Source organism: Phaenicophaeus curvirostris, chromosome 1 (assembly GCF_032191515.1).
Source record: "Phaenicophaeus curvirostris isolate KB17595 chromosome 1, BPBGC_Pcur_1.0, whole genome shotgun sequence".
Lineage (NCBI taxonomy): Eukaryota > Metazoa > Chordata > Aves > Cuculiformes > Cuculidae > Phaenicophaeus > Phaenicophaeus curvirostris.
Genome location: NC_091392.1, coordinates 142,074,240 through 142,090,281, shown reverse-complemented (window position 1 = coordinate 142,090,281; position 16,042 = coordinate 142,074,240). Strand labels below are relative to the sequence as shown.

The 16,042-nt window shown below is 41.6% G+C and overlaps 2 protein-coding genes across 6 annotated transcripts in view; both read right to left on the bottom strand.

The window, feature by feature from the left end:
• Positions 1-16,042, bottom strand: part of RPL31 (ribosomal protein L31) — a 492,543-nt gene that overhangs the window by 49,919 nt on the left and 426,582 nt on the right. The gene's annotated exons all lie outside the window — the stretch shown is intronic.
• NPAS2 (neuronal PAS domain protein 2) overlaps positions 1-16,042 on the bottom strand; it is a 113,526-nt gene that overhangs the window by 40,824 nt on the left and 56,660 nt on the right. For both annotated transcript variants that reach the window (XM_069876657.1, XM_069876648.1), the window contains 4 exons: positions 12,613-12,761; positions 9,597-9,688; positions 6,252-6,341; positions 233-353 (listed from right to left, as the gene is read on the bottom strand). In XM_069876657.1, the coding sequence (XP_069732758.1) occupies positions 233-353; positions 6,252-6,341; positions 9,597-9,688; positions 12,613-12,761 (452 nt within the window). The remainder of the gene's footprint in view (positions 1-232; positions 354-6,251; positions 6,342-9,596; positions 9,689-12,612; positions 12,762-16,042) is intronic.

Here is a 16,042-nt window from a genome sequence, read left to right as displayed (position 1 = left end):
GCTGTCTCAAAAGATATGATATTTAATAATTAACATAACTGCAAGTGGTCTTAGCCTAGTAAAATAAAGGCAATGAGTTTCATTTAAAAATAGTACCAAAGGGTCATTCCAGGTAGCAAGGCTATGAACCTAAGTTTTATATTGCATGTAAGATAAAAAAACTTTTTCTGAGAGAAAATTTTTATCCTGTCTGTGCTTTTTCATTTACTGGAAAAGATAAAATAAAACTTACTTTTTAGGTAATCCGATGAGGCAGAATCCGTCATAAGCATACAAGAAGATAACATCTTATAAATTTCTGAATGTTCTTGTTCTGGGAGGAAATTTAACAAGTTCTGATCCAAGACATCACACTGCAAAGAAAAAGAACCTTTGAGAGAAATAGAAATATCACAATGAGCAACGCTAGGAGAGATGTGCAGCAATGCAGATACGAAGGCTGTACCAGTTGACAGGTGTTTTCCCACTGATTTCCAGGGATTCCTGACAAAGCCTAGACTAGGGGATACTTCTGGGCAAACCAAGTGGCTGCTTCTCCTTGGGCTGGTTCTCAGCTTTAATTTCAGCACTCAGTGATGCTTCTCTAACATTTCTCAGATGCTTCAGGTATTCACATAGAGCTAAATGACTGGACCTGGGAGTGTGATAGAAAATGGGCACCTGGCTCTCTGTACTCCTCACCAGCTCCATGCATGGGGCTGTGTTGGACCATTGCAGCTTTCTCTCTCCTCAACAAATCCTAACTAGTGGGAGCAGTGGGGCTGGGTGTCACCCTGAGCCACTGGTCTCAATTGCTGGGACAGTGCTGGATCCAGTCCCTCTCTGGGGGGACCCCCTCAACTTCTTGGATGTGCCCTTGGGGTGGTAGCTTTTGATCCCTACTCTCTGCATCCTGGAAGGTGGGAGCAGGGAGAAGAGGACTCCCCAGTCTGGACATAGCTTTCCAGCAGCAGAGGTTAGTCCCCAGGGATGCGTACTTCATGGCACCACCAGCACAAGCCCTCTGGCCAGCTGTAGGCTGAACACCCAGGTGTCTCCAGCCCCACAGTCAGCTGGCATGAACCTGAAATCTATCTGAAATCTAGGTACTGAGATTTGGGAATGGAAAGAGGAGATGGATTTCTGCAAAAAGCCATGCCTAGGCCAGGGTGGAGAAGATAAGAATCTGTCACAGGGCTGCCAAAAGAAAGGTCTCACTGAGTTCAGTGTGGTGACTAACCTAAGCCTAGAAGAGTGTATCTGAGAGGAAGTCCTGGGATAAATTGACTCACTAATGGCATTGACTTACAACCATGCCACTTGAGACTACCTTGGGCTGAGTTGGCACACTGACACAGCTTCATGGGTCGTCAGGGCAGCTGCTATCAGACTGCATAGTCATGTTGGGAATATGTTAGCCCTGTATGAGACTGGCAAGTTATTAATCATCATCATTTATTTATGTATTTACTTAAGATTATGCTTTGATTTCCCCGCTTCTTTCCACCCATGCTTGCTGTTCTGTGTGGAATTTCTGTTTAGAGTAGTGAAATGCATCCAGTATGTTTTGAAAATTAGAGTGCTAAGCTTTATACACTTATCTTGATCCAATATATTACTTCAAATTCTTCAAAGTATCAACTGTGCTCATTACTTGCATATTTCTTTTGTAATTAATACTTGAAAATTATTTTTGTGACTTAGTATATACCTTATTAATATGCATCCTACTGATACTGTGTGTAATTCAGTTTATATATATGTGTGTGTGCATATATACATATATAAAACATTATATTTACACAAAAGATGGTATATTGTTCATGTAATTTTGGACATATGAAGAAAGAGAACCTGATGGGAAACAGCAGTGGTGCCATTTCTCTTCAAGGCTTGTGGTACAATCTCAGAAAAGTAATTTTTCCTTCTCATTCTTTTTCTACCTGCAAATGTTAGATAATGGTACTTATCCACCAGTTTCACATAAGTCTCATGGGGGTTAATTAATCTCTCATCCACTCAGCAATAGCTGCAGGAGGACTAGATGTGAGCTGTCACTGCTTCTCGAACACATTATTGCTTCTCCAATGACCTAAGGATGTATTACCTTTTATCTCCATATTATGACCTAACTCTGATTCAAAACCTATTGTCAATTTTGCAGTGTCATTTCCATTTAAGAACATAGCTACAGAGGCTTGTGACTATGGGTATGGTCGGAGCTGCAAGACTTCTGTCCCACATACTTCTCAGTGCAAGCTCCTACCTTGCACACCAGCTACTCATTGATTATCAAGTCCTCATATTAATATTTTTTGCCACCATCATGTACCATACGCAGAATTTAATGCTTCGTTTGTATCCTTGCTGTTAGCAAGTGCCATTTTTTAAAAAATGATTATGAAAAAAATGATAAGGTGTCTACTTCTTACTGCGTTTCACACTTCTTGCCTCCTGCAGAGGTCAGGCACACCTGTAAATCGGCACATGGAACAGAATTTCTGCATCTTGTACGTATCAAGACTCCAACAATATTCTTGAATCATTACGTCATAGAATCACTAAGTTGGAAAAGACCTTTGAGATCATCAAGTCCAACGATACTTGTCCTCTACTAAATCATATCTCTAAGCACTTCATCTAACTGTCTTTTAAACACCTCCAGGGATGGTGACTCAATCACCTCCCTGGGCAGCTTGTTCCAGTGCTCGATAACCCTTTTGGTGAAGAAATTTTTCCTAATGTCCAATCCGAACCTCCCCTGGTGCAGCTTAAGGACATGTCAATCAATAATACATCGACAGACCAAACAGAGAGAAGGAAGCAAATACTCCATGGTCTCACTGGAACTGTAGGAAATGCCAGGGAAGCTATTCAGAGCTAACTCTGCACCAGACCTGAAGAGCAGACATGTGATGCCATGGCAGAAAGGTGACTAGAGATATGGACAAAATTTGATCGCTGCAGACAAAAATGCATTGATTGAAGAGTAACGGTTTGCAGCTTTGTCTAATTATTCTGCAGCAGGCAGTTCTGCCCTGCTGGCAGACACAGCCACAAAGCACTGCTGAATGAGACAGGCAAAGCAGATAAAAGATAAATTACAGTCGCACTCATGGGTAGAGTGGTTAGATGTACTACGTTAATGCATATTTGTGCTGCTAAGCTTGGAATCTACTCTTCACCTTGGAATCTGTGGATCCCACTAGCAGAAACTTCTATTTACCTTGGTAGTTATGGTAGGCAAAGAAACAACATCTTTGCATACACAGATGCTGGTGTATTCTAAATACAATGCACAGTAAAGTTGCCACAAGTTCTGCAGTCATTTGATGTATAACTTAAATGTCTACGCAGTGTCAACAAAATGTCTGTTCTCCAAAATGGAGCTCCTACCTCCCCTTTTCATTGCTTTTTGGGGGAGCGAAAACGAAGTATGATGAGTTATTCTTAGTGCAGGGATAAAAAGGAGGAAAAATGAGCAGCATGGTCACTACAGGAACGGGAAGGTGGAGGGCTGCAAATAAGACAGGCTTCTTTACCAGCAATCAAAAAGAATTAAGGAAGCTCTGCTTTATAGAGTTGGCCTCTCAATAAATCTGTATATCCTGCATTGATGCCCATTGCTACTCTGTAACAGCAACGCAGCATGCAAAACTCTTGCAAGCTATGGTGCCAGGTGCTGGATTTTTCCACTGTGACATTTAAAATACAGCACCCAACACAGAAGAGCAGCTGCCTGAGCTTCACCTGGGAGTCCCTGGGGAGAAAGGGCCCTCCCAGGAGAAGCTCAGCTCTGCCAGGGACCTCCTGCCTTCGCACAGCTGCCTCCCCACTGACCCTTAAGGAGACTTGCACGGGCAGGCACCGAGCATGGACCCGTCAGCTACAGGGCTAAAGCCAGGTGAGACGGACACCATTCTCCCAGCCCATAAGCAAGTGCAGCATCTTCTGCCTGAGTTTGTGGACAAGCAATGTCCATGAGGTGAGCTGCAGGCTGGAAATAGTCACTCTGCTGCCTGTGTTTAACTGATTCACTGAGCATGCAAGAAGGAATATGGAGGACCCTCTTCCAGAGGTTTGCCCAGTCTTGGGGTTGTAGTGTATCATCCAGCTGGCAAATGCTGTGAGTTGTGACCAAATTTCCAAGAGTTCACTTCACTTCACTTTAGCTATAGTCATTATTTATATCAACTGACCCTAGAGGTATCCTCCAGACTATTTAGAATTACAACAAAGGAAGTTTGTGTTTGAAAATGCACCATGGAACTAAGGGAAGCTGTATTAGAGAGAATTGGATATATTTCTTCTCAGCACCAGGGTGTTCCATGAGTTTAATGAAAGAAAATACATCTGATTTCTTGATCAGGACCCTCAGAGAACCCTGCTCCATGTTTGGCTCAGTTTCGCTTCCTTTTTAATGCTCAAAGCAGAAGATTTGTGGAATTTTTTTTTTTGCCCCTGTAGTCACAGAGGAGAAAGAATTGGTATTTTGTCCCTCAGACAGTGGCTGAATTGAGCTTAGAAATAGATCCTGGAGGTAAACAAAATAAGCCACATAGATTTTCCAGATAGCTCTCTGATAAGCTTTAAAACTTGAAAAGACATTCAGACAGGGCAGAATGGGACCAAAATGCACAGCGTGCACCTAACTGCACACTCAGCGAGGCCCCTTCCCATGCCTCTAGCAATTTGCCCACCTCTGGATGCACCCACTCACTCCACAGGCGTGGGGTGGTGGGGCAATTGTTAACTGTTACTACTCCATCTGCTCTGAGAAGGTCTTGCTGCTCTGAGCAGCTACTTGCTGCTTCTGTGCAAATAAAAAAATAATACCCACCTTTGTCCTCATTTTGGGCTGGATACCATCCAAGATTATCACACAGGGCATGACTTTGGGAGGGAAAACCAATTTAGTCTCTGATGGTCCAACTCAGGAATAATGAGCTAGAATTCATCCATGGCCAGCCAGAGCTTAAGGTTTTAGGCAGAGGGTCTGAAATGTGACTTCTAAAAGTGCAATAATTTTCTGCAGCACATCTAGGATTTCCATTAAGTATCAGTATTTGGAAGGGATAGAAATGAAACTCCCAAATCATGAACGACAGAAATTCCATGAAAATCATTAAGTGTATGGAGTCCTAATAGACTGCAAGCCGGACAGGGCGTTCTCTGCCTTTGAAGTAAAGGCAAACATCAGAAAACAGTCAACTACTGGTTTTGTCAACTGTAGAGGATTAAATAAAGCTGAAATAGATAGATTCAGTTCAATCTGTTGTTGCATAGCAATATTCTTGCATTTATCCAGAACTGCCGCCTTTTATCAAGTTCCTTTTGTCTCAGAAGAAAATAATTTTTGTTTATATTACAGCAAGGTAGTGTGTGTGAAATACATTTGTCTGGGTGGAAAACACAACATGTATTTGGTGAAAAAAGTAAAGGAGAGAAAAAGAATTGTAATTTTCTTAACAACACGGGAGTGTGTGGTACAATAATGATTTGGCAGCTACTGTTTTCTCCTGGGCATGTATTTATTTGAGACCAGGCTACTAAAAATGAATGTGAGCATTAATCCTTAATTACTGTTCCATTACTCCATACTCCATCCTGGAGTAGCCTTAGCAACAGGAGGAGGGTTTGGAGAAGTCCCTCTCCCATGTTCCTCCAACCCCAAGCCAGTGCATGCAGGAGTGTCTCCCAAAGCAAGATCCAGCAGCCTGCAGATAAAACAAGCCGTATGTGCTGGACACGAGTGCTGAGCATCAGCTCCATCAGTGCCTAGTGGGAGCAGGGTGTGCTCATCTTGGGAAAGCACAGCTGAACTGTTGGGGTAGCTCAGCCGCAGCCACTGGCTAACTCCCACTCCTCTGAATTCGATGGGAGTTTTTTTTTTTTACTTTCTTCCTTGGGAGCAGAGTAAGGCCTGTAACAAGCTCCTGGCCAGGCTGCCAGTGGCAATGGTGTTATTCTCCTCTAGAGCTTAGAAATCAGAGATGGAAAAGATCAAGCAGGTCACCCTGTCCCTCTTCTGGCCACAGATTTCCTGCAGAGCTTTTTCCATTCAAGCTGAAGTGCCTCATAGCAACAAAAAACCTGAAGGGTATGAATCAGATGGAGAGAGCGCGGAGCTGATCAACAGCAGCAGCCAGCATAATGCAGGGACAAAACTGCATTTTCAGTAAAACGCACACACACCTTTTATGTCTGTTTCTAAAAATTCAGGGCCCAATCCTATAATGTCTAGAAGAAAAGTCAATGCCAGAATTACTCACCGGTAAATGCCCTAGAAGAGGTGTAATGCTGTCAGACACATAGATGATGCTTCCACCTGTGGTTACAGCTATAATGAAGCCATCTAATGCCTAAGGAAAAGAGACAAATGGAGAGTGCTTTAGTCAGGAACGAGGGTGTAAACAGGGTGTCTCATTGCATGTTGATCAAAACAGTCTGGCTTCAGCACCATATTGTTATCAAGTCATAGGAACGTTATCTCAAACTGCAGAACAGTAATTCTCTGATTTTACAGTTTGATTTAACTTTTACAACACTCTTTGTAGTCTAGTAAAACCTACTATTGAAGCAACAAAGGGCTCACAGGAACATTTCATGTCTCAGTTTTTAAATTAATCACACATTTTAATAATGCAAAATGACTAAGACCGGATCCCTAGGAAGTTATTAAAATGAACATTTGAGCTCAGTGTAAATATCAAAGGACGATGAAAGGATGCGGTCCTATCTCAAAATGGTACTTCTCTGCAAACCCCATAAATCTCAGTTTGTATTCATGTAATGTTGTATATTACTGGGCTTTCATGTAAGTAAAAGCAATGCAAATGATCAAATAATCCTTAGCCTGAGTTTTAATTGAGTGTTTCATTTTAAAGGTCATGGTATTGGATTACTCATTCCAAGAGAAATACACCCTTCTGCAGAGTTTCCTCTTCACTTCAGTCCCACCTTGCAGTAGGTAAGAACTTCCACTCCTAGGGCTGAAGGCGAATTTTATCCCCTCTGCACAGGAGCAATTTCACCTTCAAAATTAGTTTCTTCTTTAGTCTGAGGTGCAAAGTTTTAAGGTAAATCTTGTTCAGAGTCAAATCTATGTAGAATTCCAGATCTAAAGCAACATTTCACCTACTCTAAGCAGAACCCCTGAAAAAAATTAAGAATCAAAATCATGAACACAGAGACTATAATAAAACCTTCCCATTCTAATAGAGGAGTCAATGCTGGAGTTTCCAATGCCTTCAAGTGGAGCAGTTCTGGATCCTTCCTGTCAGTTCACTGGTGAGCTGCAGTAGCTGTTGCCTGCAGTGTTTGAGCAGTACGGGCACTGCAAGCATGACTGAATCAGAGCTGAGTTTGACTATAGTCAAGAGGCAATACCTGGTCAGGAGACAGGTACTGCAAACAGCCTGATCATGGTGACACCGTGTTACAAAACCTTACTGCAAACCCAGGCATGCCTCCAAGGCAGACTAGCAGTTGATCCTTTGAGCCACAGTGCATCCTTCCCCCCTGCTGACTTCAATAAGGAAAAGAATTCCGAGAACACTGGAAAATGCTAATTCTTTTTCAAAAATGAAAAAAAAAAAAAAGAAAACACAAAGCCTTGAATAAAGACACAAACATATGTTCCTTTTTCCAGAGAATGCTGAGCACCCACAACTATTTAAGTCAATGGGAATCCACTGGTGCTATAATCCTTTGAAAAGCAGGTCAATAACTTATACCCCAGTAGAAGAGCATGTGTTTAGCATCCCTGAAAACCCTCCAGCTGCTATAGTTAGTTTAATTTTGTTAATCTAAGTGCAGAGAATATGTTTTTCTTTAGTATGGTACATTCAAGCTGTTTTCTAAAAAGTGTGATAGCTGTTAACCCGTAGAAGAGAGCAGTGGTTTTACAAGGCATCTGGATTGTGCATGTTACTATGGTGAAGGTTGTTGTTTTTTCTTTTTTTTTTCAAATCAAGTCTTTATTTCACATCCAATGCAAATTATACAAAGTGACTCACATCAGAATTTTGTGGTAAAATCATGTTAATGTATGCATTCATAATGCTATTTTTATTTACTCACAATTGGTACTTCCATCATTAAGAGAACATTTCCCTCTTCAAAGATTTCACTACTGCAGCAGTCCTAGATGGACAAACAAAGCCTAATACCCGCTCCCGCAGAATTTTATGATAGCCTTTCCAAAGGGGTAAGAAAAGGCCCTTTTCAGGAAAGCTGATGTATTACAGCAATCAATTATGTTCTGATTCTTTTGCATCAGTGCTTGAAAAAAACCTTCTCATCTTTAAATAACAGGATGGGAAAAACTTTAAGCAGTCTTGTCCAAATGTTAATAAAATAAGATTAGTAGAAAAGCAAAAAAGAAGAGAATGATGAACAGCTGGCTCAACAGGACATCTCAATAACCAATGTTATCTTGAAGGGCATGGAAAATCACAGTAGCAACAAGGTGATTTATAAGCTGGGAAACTAAAAGCAATTGTTTTAATCTAAAATTGTGTGGCACACAAGTAGAATCAACAAAGGCTGGGCCAGTCAAGACAACAGCCAATTTATTGCTATCCAGGGGAAATATTTCAGTGCAGATTGAAGGAGTTATGTACTTTAAGTTACTGCGTACTGAGATGGGAATCGGGGGTTGTCAGTGCAATGTGAGTAAAGCATCTCTTCACACTGAACCAGGAGAATCTCATCACAACAAACTGCACTAGCAGAGGGGCCAGCAACATGCCACAGCATTGTGCCATCCCTTGGTGAATCAGGATGCTCCCCAACATCCCTTCCTGCTCATGGCCAGACCCTGGATAACACCCCATGTTAATGTAATTTGTGGGAGGAGGAAGGACAGTGTGGGTCCTTGCAACCTCCACATGTTTTATATAGAAGAAGATCCTTGCTGAAGAGGGTTCTAGCTGTTACTGAGAGAGACAAATGCATTTTAGGAGCTCATTTGCCTTGCATCTCGAACATACATAAATGCCATTGAGTCACCTCCCTTTGAATTCCAGCTAGCATTAATAGCATCTATGGTATAATTTAAAGGTAATTTAAAAAATACCATTGCAAAATAACCCTGCTTTTATTAGAATAAAAAGTATTTGATAAGGGCCTTGAAAATCATTAGAGTGTAAGTATTAACTATATCAAACCAAGAGGAGCTCTCAGGTTTTATCTGCTTGTACAGCACCTAGCACTAGAGGGACATGACATTTCCTTTGAGGTGCTAGTCTTGCATAAATATGAAGTAACAATAACACCTTCCAAGAACAGGGTAAAAACTGCCATGTGCCCTTTTTCTCATCTTTGTTTGTAAAAATAAAATGTAATCTATGATTTGAATCTTTCCCCTGGATTGCTTTTCTTGGTAGCCCCTGTGCAGCTTTGCTGGCTGAAGCAGTTCAGTGTAACACACCGTCAAGAGTGAAAAGCAACATGTGGGTACTCCAATCCTTTGTCCCAGTGACAGCTCTGCTTGATGGTCAAATACAGCAGTATCCTAAATCTCCTCTTTTGGAACTGCAAATGACATTTTATTCTAAATGCGCATGGGCATTTCTATACCTTATAGACAAAATTAGGAATATATGCATGTTCACCTCCAACATCAGCTGGGTGAATTCTTCGTTGCTGAGAAATGAAGGCTTCCAGTCCTGCTGAATTTCAGAAATCTCCGTCTGTGCCGAGACTTCTAGACAAATAAAACATTTCATTTTTTTTTTTTAAATTCAAAGGAACTTGTACCTTGCAAGCCTATAGATTAGTTGCTATGAAAATATAGAAATCACCTTTATATTAAAAAATGTCAGTTTTCAAGCACAGGTTTTGCATACAGGGACAACAACAACTATCTAAACTGGGCCCAATCCTGAAATGATTTTTACTCAGCTCAGCTTGAACTAACCTCAGTGGGATCCTGTGTTTGCCTAGTCAGTGGCCTCAATCAGCTTTACTCAGGTATTGATCAAAATATAAAACCGCTTTGCATGAAATGAAGGATTACCACATGTCATATTGATATTTACAATTTACAGCATCAACATTAGAATGTCAGAGAGCTTGGGTTCAGCCTACAACTTCTGTGCCAAAAAGGGAGGAGCAAGAAAACTCCTTCAGAGGCGTCCCGAAAGGCCATGACCCCAAGCAGCAGAGCTATTGCTCAGTTCTCCAAAAGTGAGGGAAACGTGAGTGTTTGCAGCATCCTTACACTGATGCTACTGTCCCTTCTCTTTCTCCTGCACCTACCACCAGCTCTATGGTGCAGGGCAGACCCAGAGGGGTAACAGAGCACCAGTGTCTTATTTCAAATCCTATTTGGAGTGGAGGTCATCCTGGGCTGTCAGCAGATGAGCTATCAGGGGTGTTTTGCCCCGCTGTTGGCCACTCCTAGCCCCACAGCAGCTTGAGGATGCTTGCTCCTTAAGGGCTTTCCATGGAGGGGTGCAGGCACACCAGGGTAACAAGTCTCGATTTCACACTGAAACTGGGGACCATACCGGGGGTATCTGGATGCACTGCAGTGAGCTGTTTCATTCAAAAACCAGCCACTCACATTAGCTCTACCTGAATCAGAGTTATGGGGGACGGATAATTCAGAGAGACTTGCACTTGGAAGAAATCAAATCTTCTACTCGAGCTTTATTAGGGGAGATACAGCCATCTGCTTCTACAAGCTCATTTGTCTCAGTTTCTGCACTGCTGGGGGTTGTCACCGATAGTGTGATGGCTCTTCACAGCCCCCATGGTCTTATACAGAGGTTTCAAAACCAGACTGAGGAAAAAGAGAGATCAGCCCCAATCAGATTTGTGTTATATAGTCTCAGAATATAGGATACTTTCAGCAGATCTGTAGCTTGGAAAAGCTGATACATGCAAAAGAGTGATTGTTCAAAGAATTACTTGAGATTTGGGAGATTCTCTGGATTATGAAAGAGAATGTTTATGAAGTAAAAAATCTGAAAATTGACCTCCTCCTCTGTTGTAACTAAGATCTTGGTTTAACCTACTAAATGAAAGAGAAACATAATTGAGTAAACCAGATCCAAAGTACACTGATGGTAATAAACTTTTTTTAATGCTGATGCTTTATATTATATTGTGTGACTGCTAATCTAGGTTAAAAATAGATACCATTTGCTTCTTTTAGCAAGTGTACAAAACCCAGTCACAGTCTGACCCAATTGCTGTGGAAAGGTTTGTGACTGTTAGCTTTCTTTTATCTAGTTGTTCTAGAAATTACATCCCTTTTGGAGTAAATTATTTGGGCTACCAGCTACACTTCTCTACGCCTCTCTACACTACTCAAATCTCGTGTGATTTTTCTCTGCTTGGCTTTATAATTGAGCATGTTCACATCTTCCTTTACTGTGCCTTGGGCAGCTAAAAAAAAAAAAAAGATATGCTATTACTGTCATTTTTCAATAAGTAGATACAATTATTAAACTCTGAGATGTAGTAGTCATGCCCTCCTGTATGAAATCACCTTGTCTGTGGCAAGAATTAATTTAAGGAGAAACTGCACTCTAACAACAGAACCACTACAATTATTTCCTCAATAAATTTGACGTTTGTGACTCTGTGATGTGGGGAGTCATGATATAAGAGCTTTTATGGTCTTTTTTGTTTCACCCAGAGCTCTCCAGGGAGGAAGGACCAGAGGTGCTGGATGAGTGAAGGTGAGCCTGGTGATACGATGTATGAGCTCACAAGAGCCCTTTCTGATTGTGGGGCCAGGGACATTCCCCACGGTCACCTGCTGAAGACACTTTCTCAGTGGAATATAGCAAGAAGGCCTCATTTTAAACCAGTGCCCTGATTTACAAAGGAGAAGAGTTTCAATTGTCTGCTGCTGGTGGATGTGCCAGGGAGCCTATAATGCCTGTTCCTCTCACCAGCTAGAAACTAGACCGATCAGACTAGATCAACAGGGTCAGAAATCTCCACTGCCCTTTGTGTGGTTACAATTCTAAGGGACTTAACTGTTGCTGATGTGTGCATTTAAAAACGTGAACTCCTGTCTTTCTGAGGCTGAACTTGACTATTGCAACTGTACGCTGTGCAAGTGTGACATAGCTTCTGCTTGTGCAAACTGAGTGAAGCACTTCATCTATCCGTGGATGCAATTTGATGAAGCTGACTGCAAAAACTGGGGCCTTTTCTGGTTTGAGTTTTCTGCTCACTGTGGAAAATTGAGTCCCACACAGTCCACTGAGGAACAGGGTCCTGAACAGATTGCTTTCCCCTAGTTTTCTGCAGAGAAGCTGGGGTGAATGCTTTCTTCTTCTGATCAGAATTTGCAGATTTCAAGGAAAGAAATCTTCTCTCTGGCCCCAAATCTCTCTTGTTCAAAGCACCTCTGCTATTCATGTGTGCTGCAGAGCGTGCTTCCTCAGTTACTGCCATTCACCCCCTTCTCTCACCCTCAGCTAAAGAGCAGCTAAGGAGATGGATTTGGGCAGCACAGTGCCTGCAAATGATCTTTCTTGATGAGACAGAAAAAAAATTACCTTATGTTGGCACTTTTGGGCCATTTGAGCCATTCCGATAATCACTGAAGGAAACAGGATATTGTAGTGACCGTCTGGCAAGTGCATGAGAAGCTGCAGTAAATCTTACCATTGTGTTTCTGCAGAAAGCCAATGACTTTTTCCAGCACAGTAGTTTTGTCCATTTTGCGAGTGTTGCCTGGAAGCATAGAGCTGAGCTCTTTGATGAGAACATTGAACTGATCGCGCCTTTTCTTCTCAGACTTGTTACGCGAAGCCCTGTAGACAGAGGGGAAAAAAAAGATGAGCAGACTAAGAGGAAAAATTATCATGTACTTGCCCTTTGCAGCATATACACATGAAAATTAGCTTGCTGTGTGCCTCAGTGTGTGAAGATTGATTCTGGCTCCAGCAAAGCTACAGAGACAAGTAGGAAATAACTGTTCCTACCTCCTACTCTTGCGTTTGGGCCCCCTTTAGAGTCCAGCAGGGAGATGGAGGCTCTGCTTGCCCCTCTGCGCTGCCTCTGGATAATCTCGTTGAGACTATCAGATTGTTATTAAGCCTGTAGGTGAAGGAGTTCTGTCCATCTCCTAGGCATGAGCAGGATCTCGAAAGCACTCTGAGGAGGCACTCAGAGCAAGAAGAAATAGGAATACTGTGACAAAAGTAAAATAATCCATAAAGGAGAAGAGTAGGGACTGGTAAAATTATGGGTCATACCCATCTGTGCAGTTTTAAAAGAAGAGAAAGACCCTGGTCTTATGAGGAGTTTCTGATGGAACTGGAGTTGTTTAGTCTGGAGAAGTTTCTTCACCAAAAAGGTTGTCAAGCATTGACACAGTCTGCCCAGGGAAGTAGTTGAGTCACCACCCCTGGAAGTACCTAAAAGACTGTATACCTGGGTTTTAGGGACATGGTTTAGTGGTGATCTTGGCAGTGCTAGATTTACAGTTGGACTTGACAATCTTAAAGGTCTTTTCCAACCTAAATGTTTCTGTGATTCTGTGGTCCTGCAGCTTAGCCACTCCTAGAGGAACCTGCTTGCTTTTGGCCATGGCTACCTCCAAGCTAGTTTACAGAGAGGAATCAAGCTGTTGTCTGCCAGTCATTAAGATCATAGACCTGAGCAGAGGTTGCTGCAGCTCCCATCTAGTTCATATGCCACCTAGTCCGGTCTCCTTTCCAAGGTGACAAGGGTAGGCAGGAAGGAGGTCATCAGCATGTCTCATCCTACCATGTACTGGGTCTGAGGCTGAAATCTGTTCCCAGGCCTGGGGGCTCAGCAGTGCTAGCAGGGCTCTTCCACTTGCCCCTGATTTCTGTGCGCCACTGGGAAATTTGCTTAAGGTCATGCTGCCCCGACTCTTTAGGTGTAAAACAGGGACTCTGTAGTTTTCTTTGTCAGTCTTGCCTGTTTAGCTTGCAGACTTCTCAAAGAGAGTCTGCCTGTGCTGCTGTGTTTGAAGAGCTCATAGGAAGAAAGGACTTGATTTCATTTGCGGTGCTTTGGCACTGTCATAATACTGTCATTAAAGCGGTTGATAATCTTTTCAGTATGTGCACTTCTTTTTTAAAAAAAATTATATATCAACCTAAACAAAAGCAAGCGTTTTCCGAATTGTTCCAATGAATACAACAATCATTCTACTTGGTATCACCAGACTTCCGCAGCCGTATGAAAACAGAAATAAATATAACCTAGAAGGTTTATTTGTTCTTCTGAAAGGTCCTCAAGCAGACAAGATTTGTCTTGTTAGTTACGTAAACATCTAAAAATCTGGTTACATGTAGATAGAAAAGGAAAGTCAAGATCTTGGCCGGTTCTCGTTCTGAGTTATTCAGTCGCAGCTAACTCTGCTCTACCTCATAAGCAGATCTAGATGCAAACTGCTGAAAATCAAAGCAGAATTCAGGCCAGCATCGACGTCTCTCCCCAAGGACCAGGATGGCAATAAACATTTTCAGCAGAGAAATCACAGCCGGGGCTTCTGGATGTTACTACAGAGGGGTAATTTTTTGTTTGCCTGGCTCTCAACCCTGAACACACTTGGAGATACGCTGGATAGAATCAACACTTGATTATTTTACAGATTTGAACACAAGAGATTGGGTGGATACTGCCTGACTGATTTCAGTCTGTTCTTATTACAGTGCAAAAGGCTGTCAGAACAAGATGTGAAAAGCTCCAGCCTTATCCTATTTCTGTACAGTTCAAGGGGATGTTAAGAACATCAACATTTTACTTCCTTATAATTCAATCCTCAGTTCATTTTAAGATTAAAGGGTCTTGATCTCCCTGAAAATAAAATAAAATATCAACCATCTATAGGGAAGGTGTAGCTTTTTTTATAAAAAAAATAAAGATGCCTTGACAGAAATATAAATTATCTATTTTTAACACTTGACATTTTATTCACAAAGGAAATATAAAAACTCCTCTAGTGGAAATAACTCTACCAAGACCTGAATCAATGATCACAGTAAAATCTTAAAAAGGAACAAAGTGAGACACTCCCTCCCCCTATTAGGTGATCTAAACTATCTCTACAAAGTTGTAAATGCTTTGTTCAGTCCAGTTGTAAATGTCTTAAATAATGCAGTTTTCATCACTTTCCTTGGAAGATTATTTCCTAGCCTTGCTTACTTCACATATCATTTACAGTAAGCCAAAACAGTCTTTGTCTTAATTGCATGCTATTTGTCCCAGTTGTCCTCCTTCCTTGCTACTCAAAAAAAATTACAGCACATCCAAGGGGAAGAAGGAGACACGGTATGAATAAAATCTGAATTTTTAGTGAATACAGCTAAAGGCAAGAGAGGACAGCCTGAATTCAGTATTATCAAAATCACCAATTTATAAACAGCCTTTTTTATTCTCTTATATGTTTTATGCTTGTTGTCTTAAAGAGAGACTGATACTTTCTGACTAGCAAGTCACTATTACGTCTTGCTGGTTTATAAGTAAGTGTGACTTCACACTAAATTTCATATTTCTTTTTGCAGCCCAGTGGGATATTTTATATATAAAATAGCCAGTGCACCAGGGGAAGAGCTATACATCTTGCCTGAACACTAAACGCTTGGCACAAGGGTTGAAGCGCAGGTGCCTCTCCTTTAGCAGAGGATGGATCCTCTTCTCATGTCTATAAGATACAACCTGCATGTGCCTGATAAATTGCAGGAGATAGTAAATGGTGTGTGTGTCCGTCCCTAACCTTAGAAACTCAGCTCCTGCCTTGGTTCCATCCTCAAAGAGTTCTATCCAGTGATTTCCAGTCTCACCTACTTTTAACACAGGAAACAGAAGAAACAGAAGAAATGAACAACTTTCTTGGCTGTTTTTTTTTTTTTTTTTACCCTCTCACATTTCTCAGTACTGAGGGACTCAGTCTTTATACCAAATAGAAGAAAACAAAGAAAGTGTTTCCCTTGTGGCATGGGACAGATGAAAGTCCTCAGTTTTTAAGACACAACAGTAAAGTGTTCAGCTGATGGCTTGTCCCATGTTTGACTCTCTTTAAGGCTTTGGAAGAAAACCTGTAGCTTTAAAATGAATT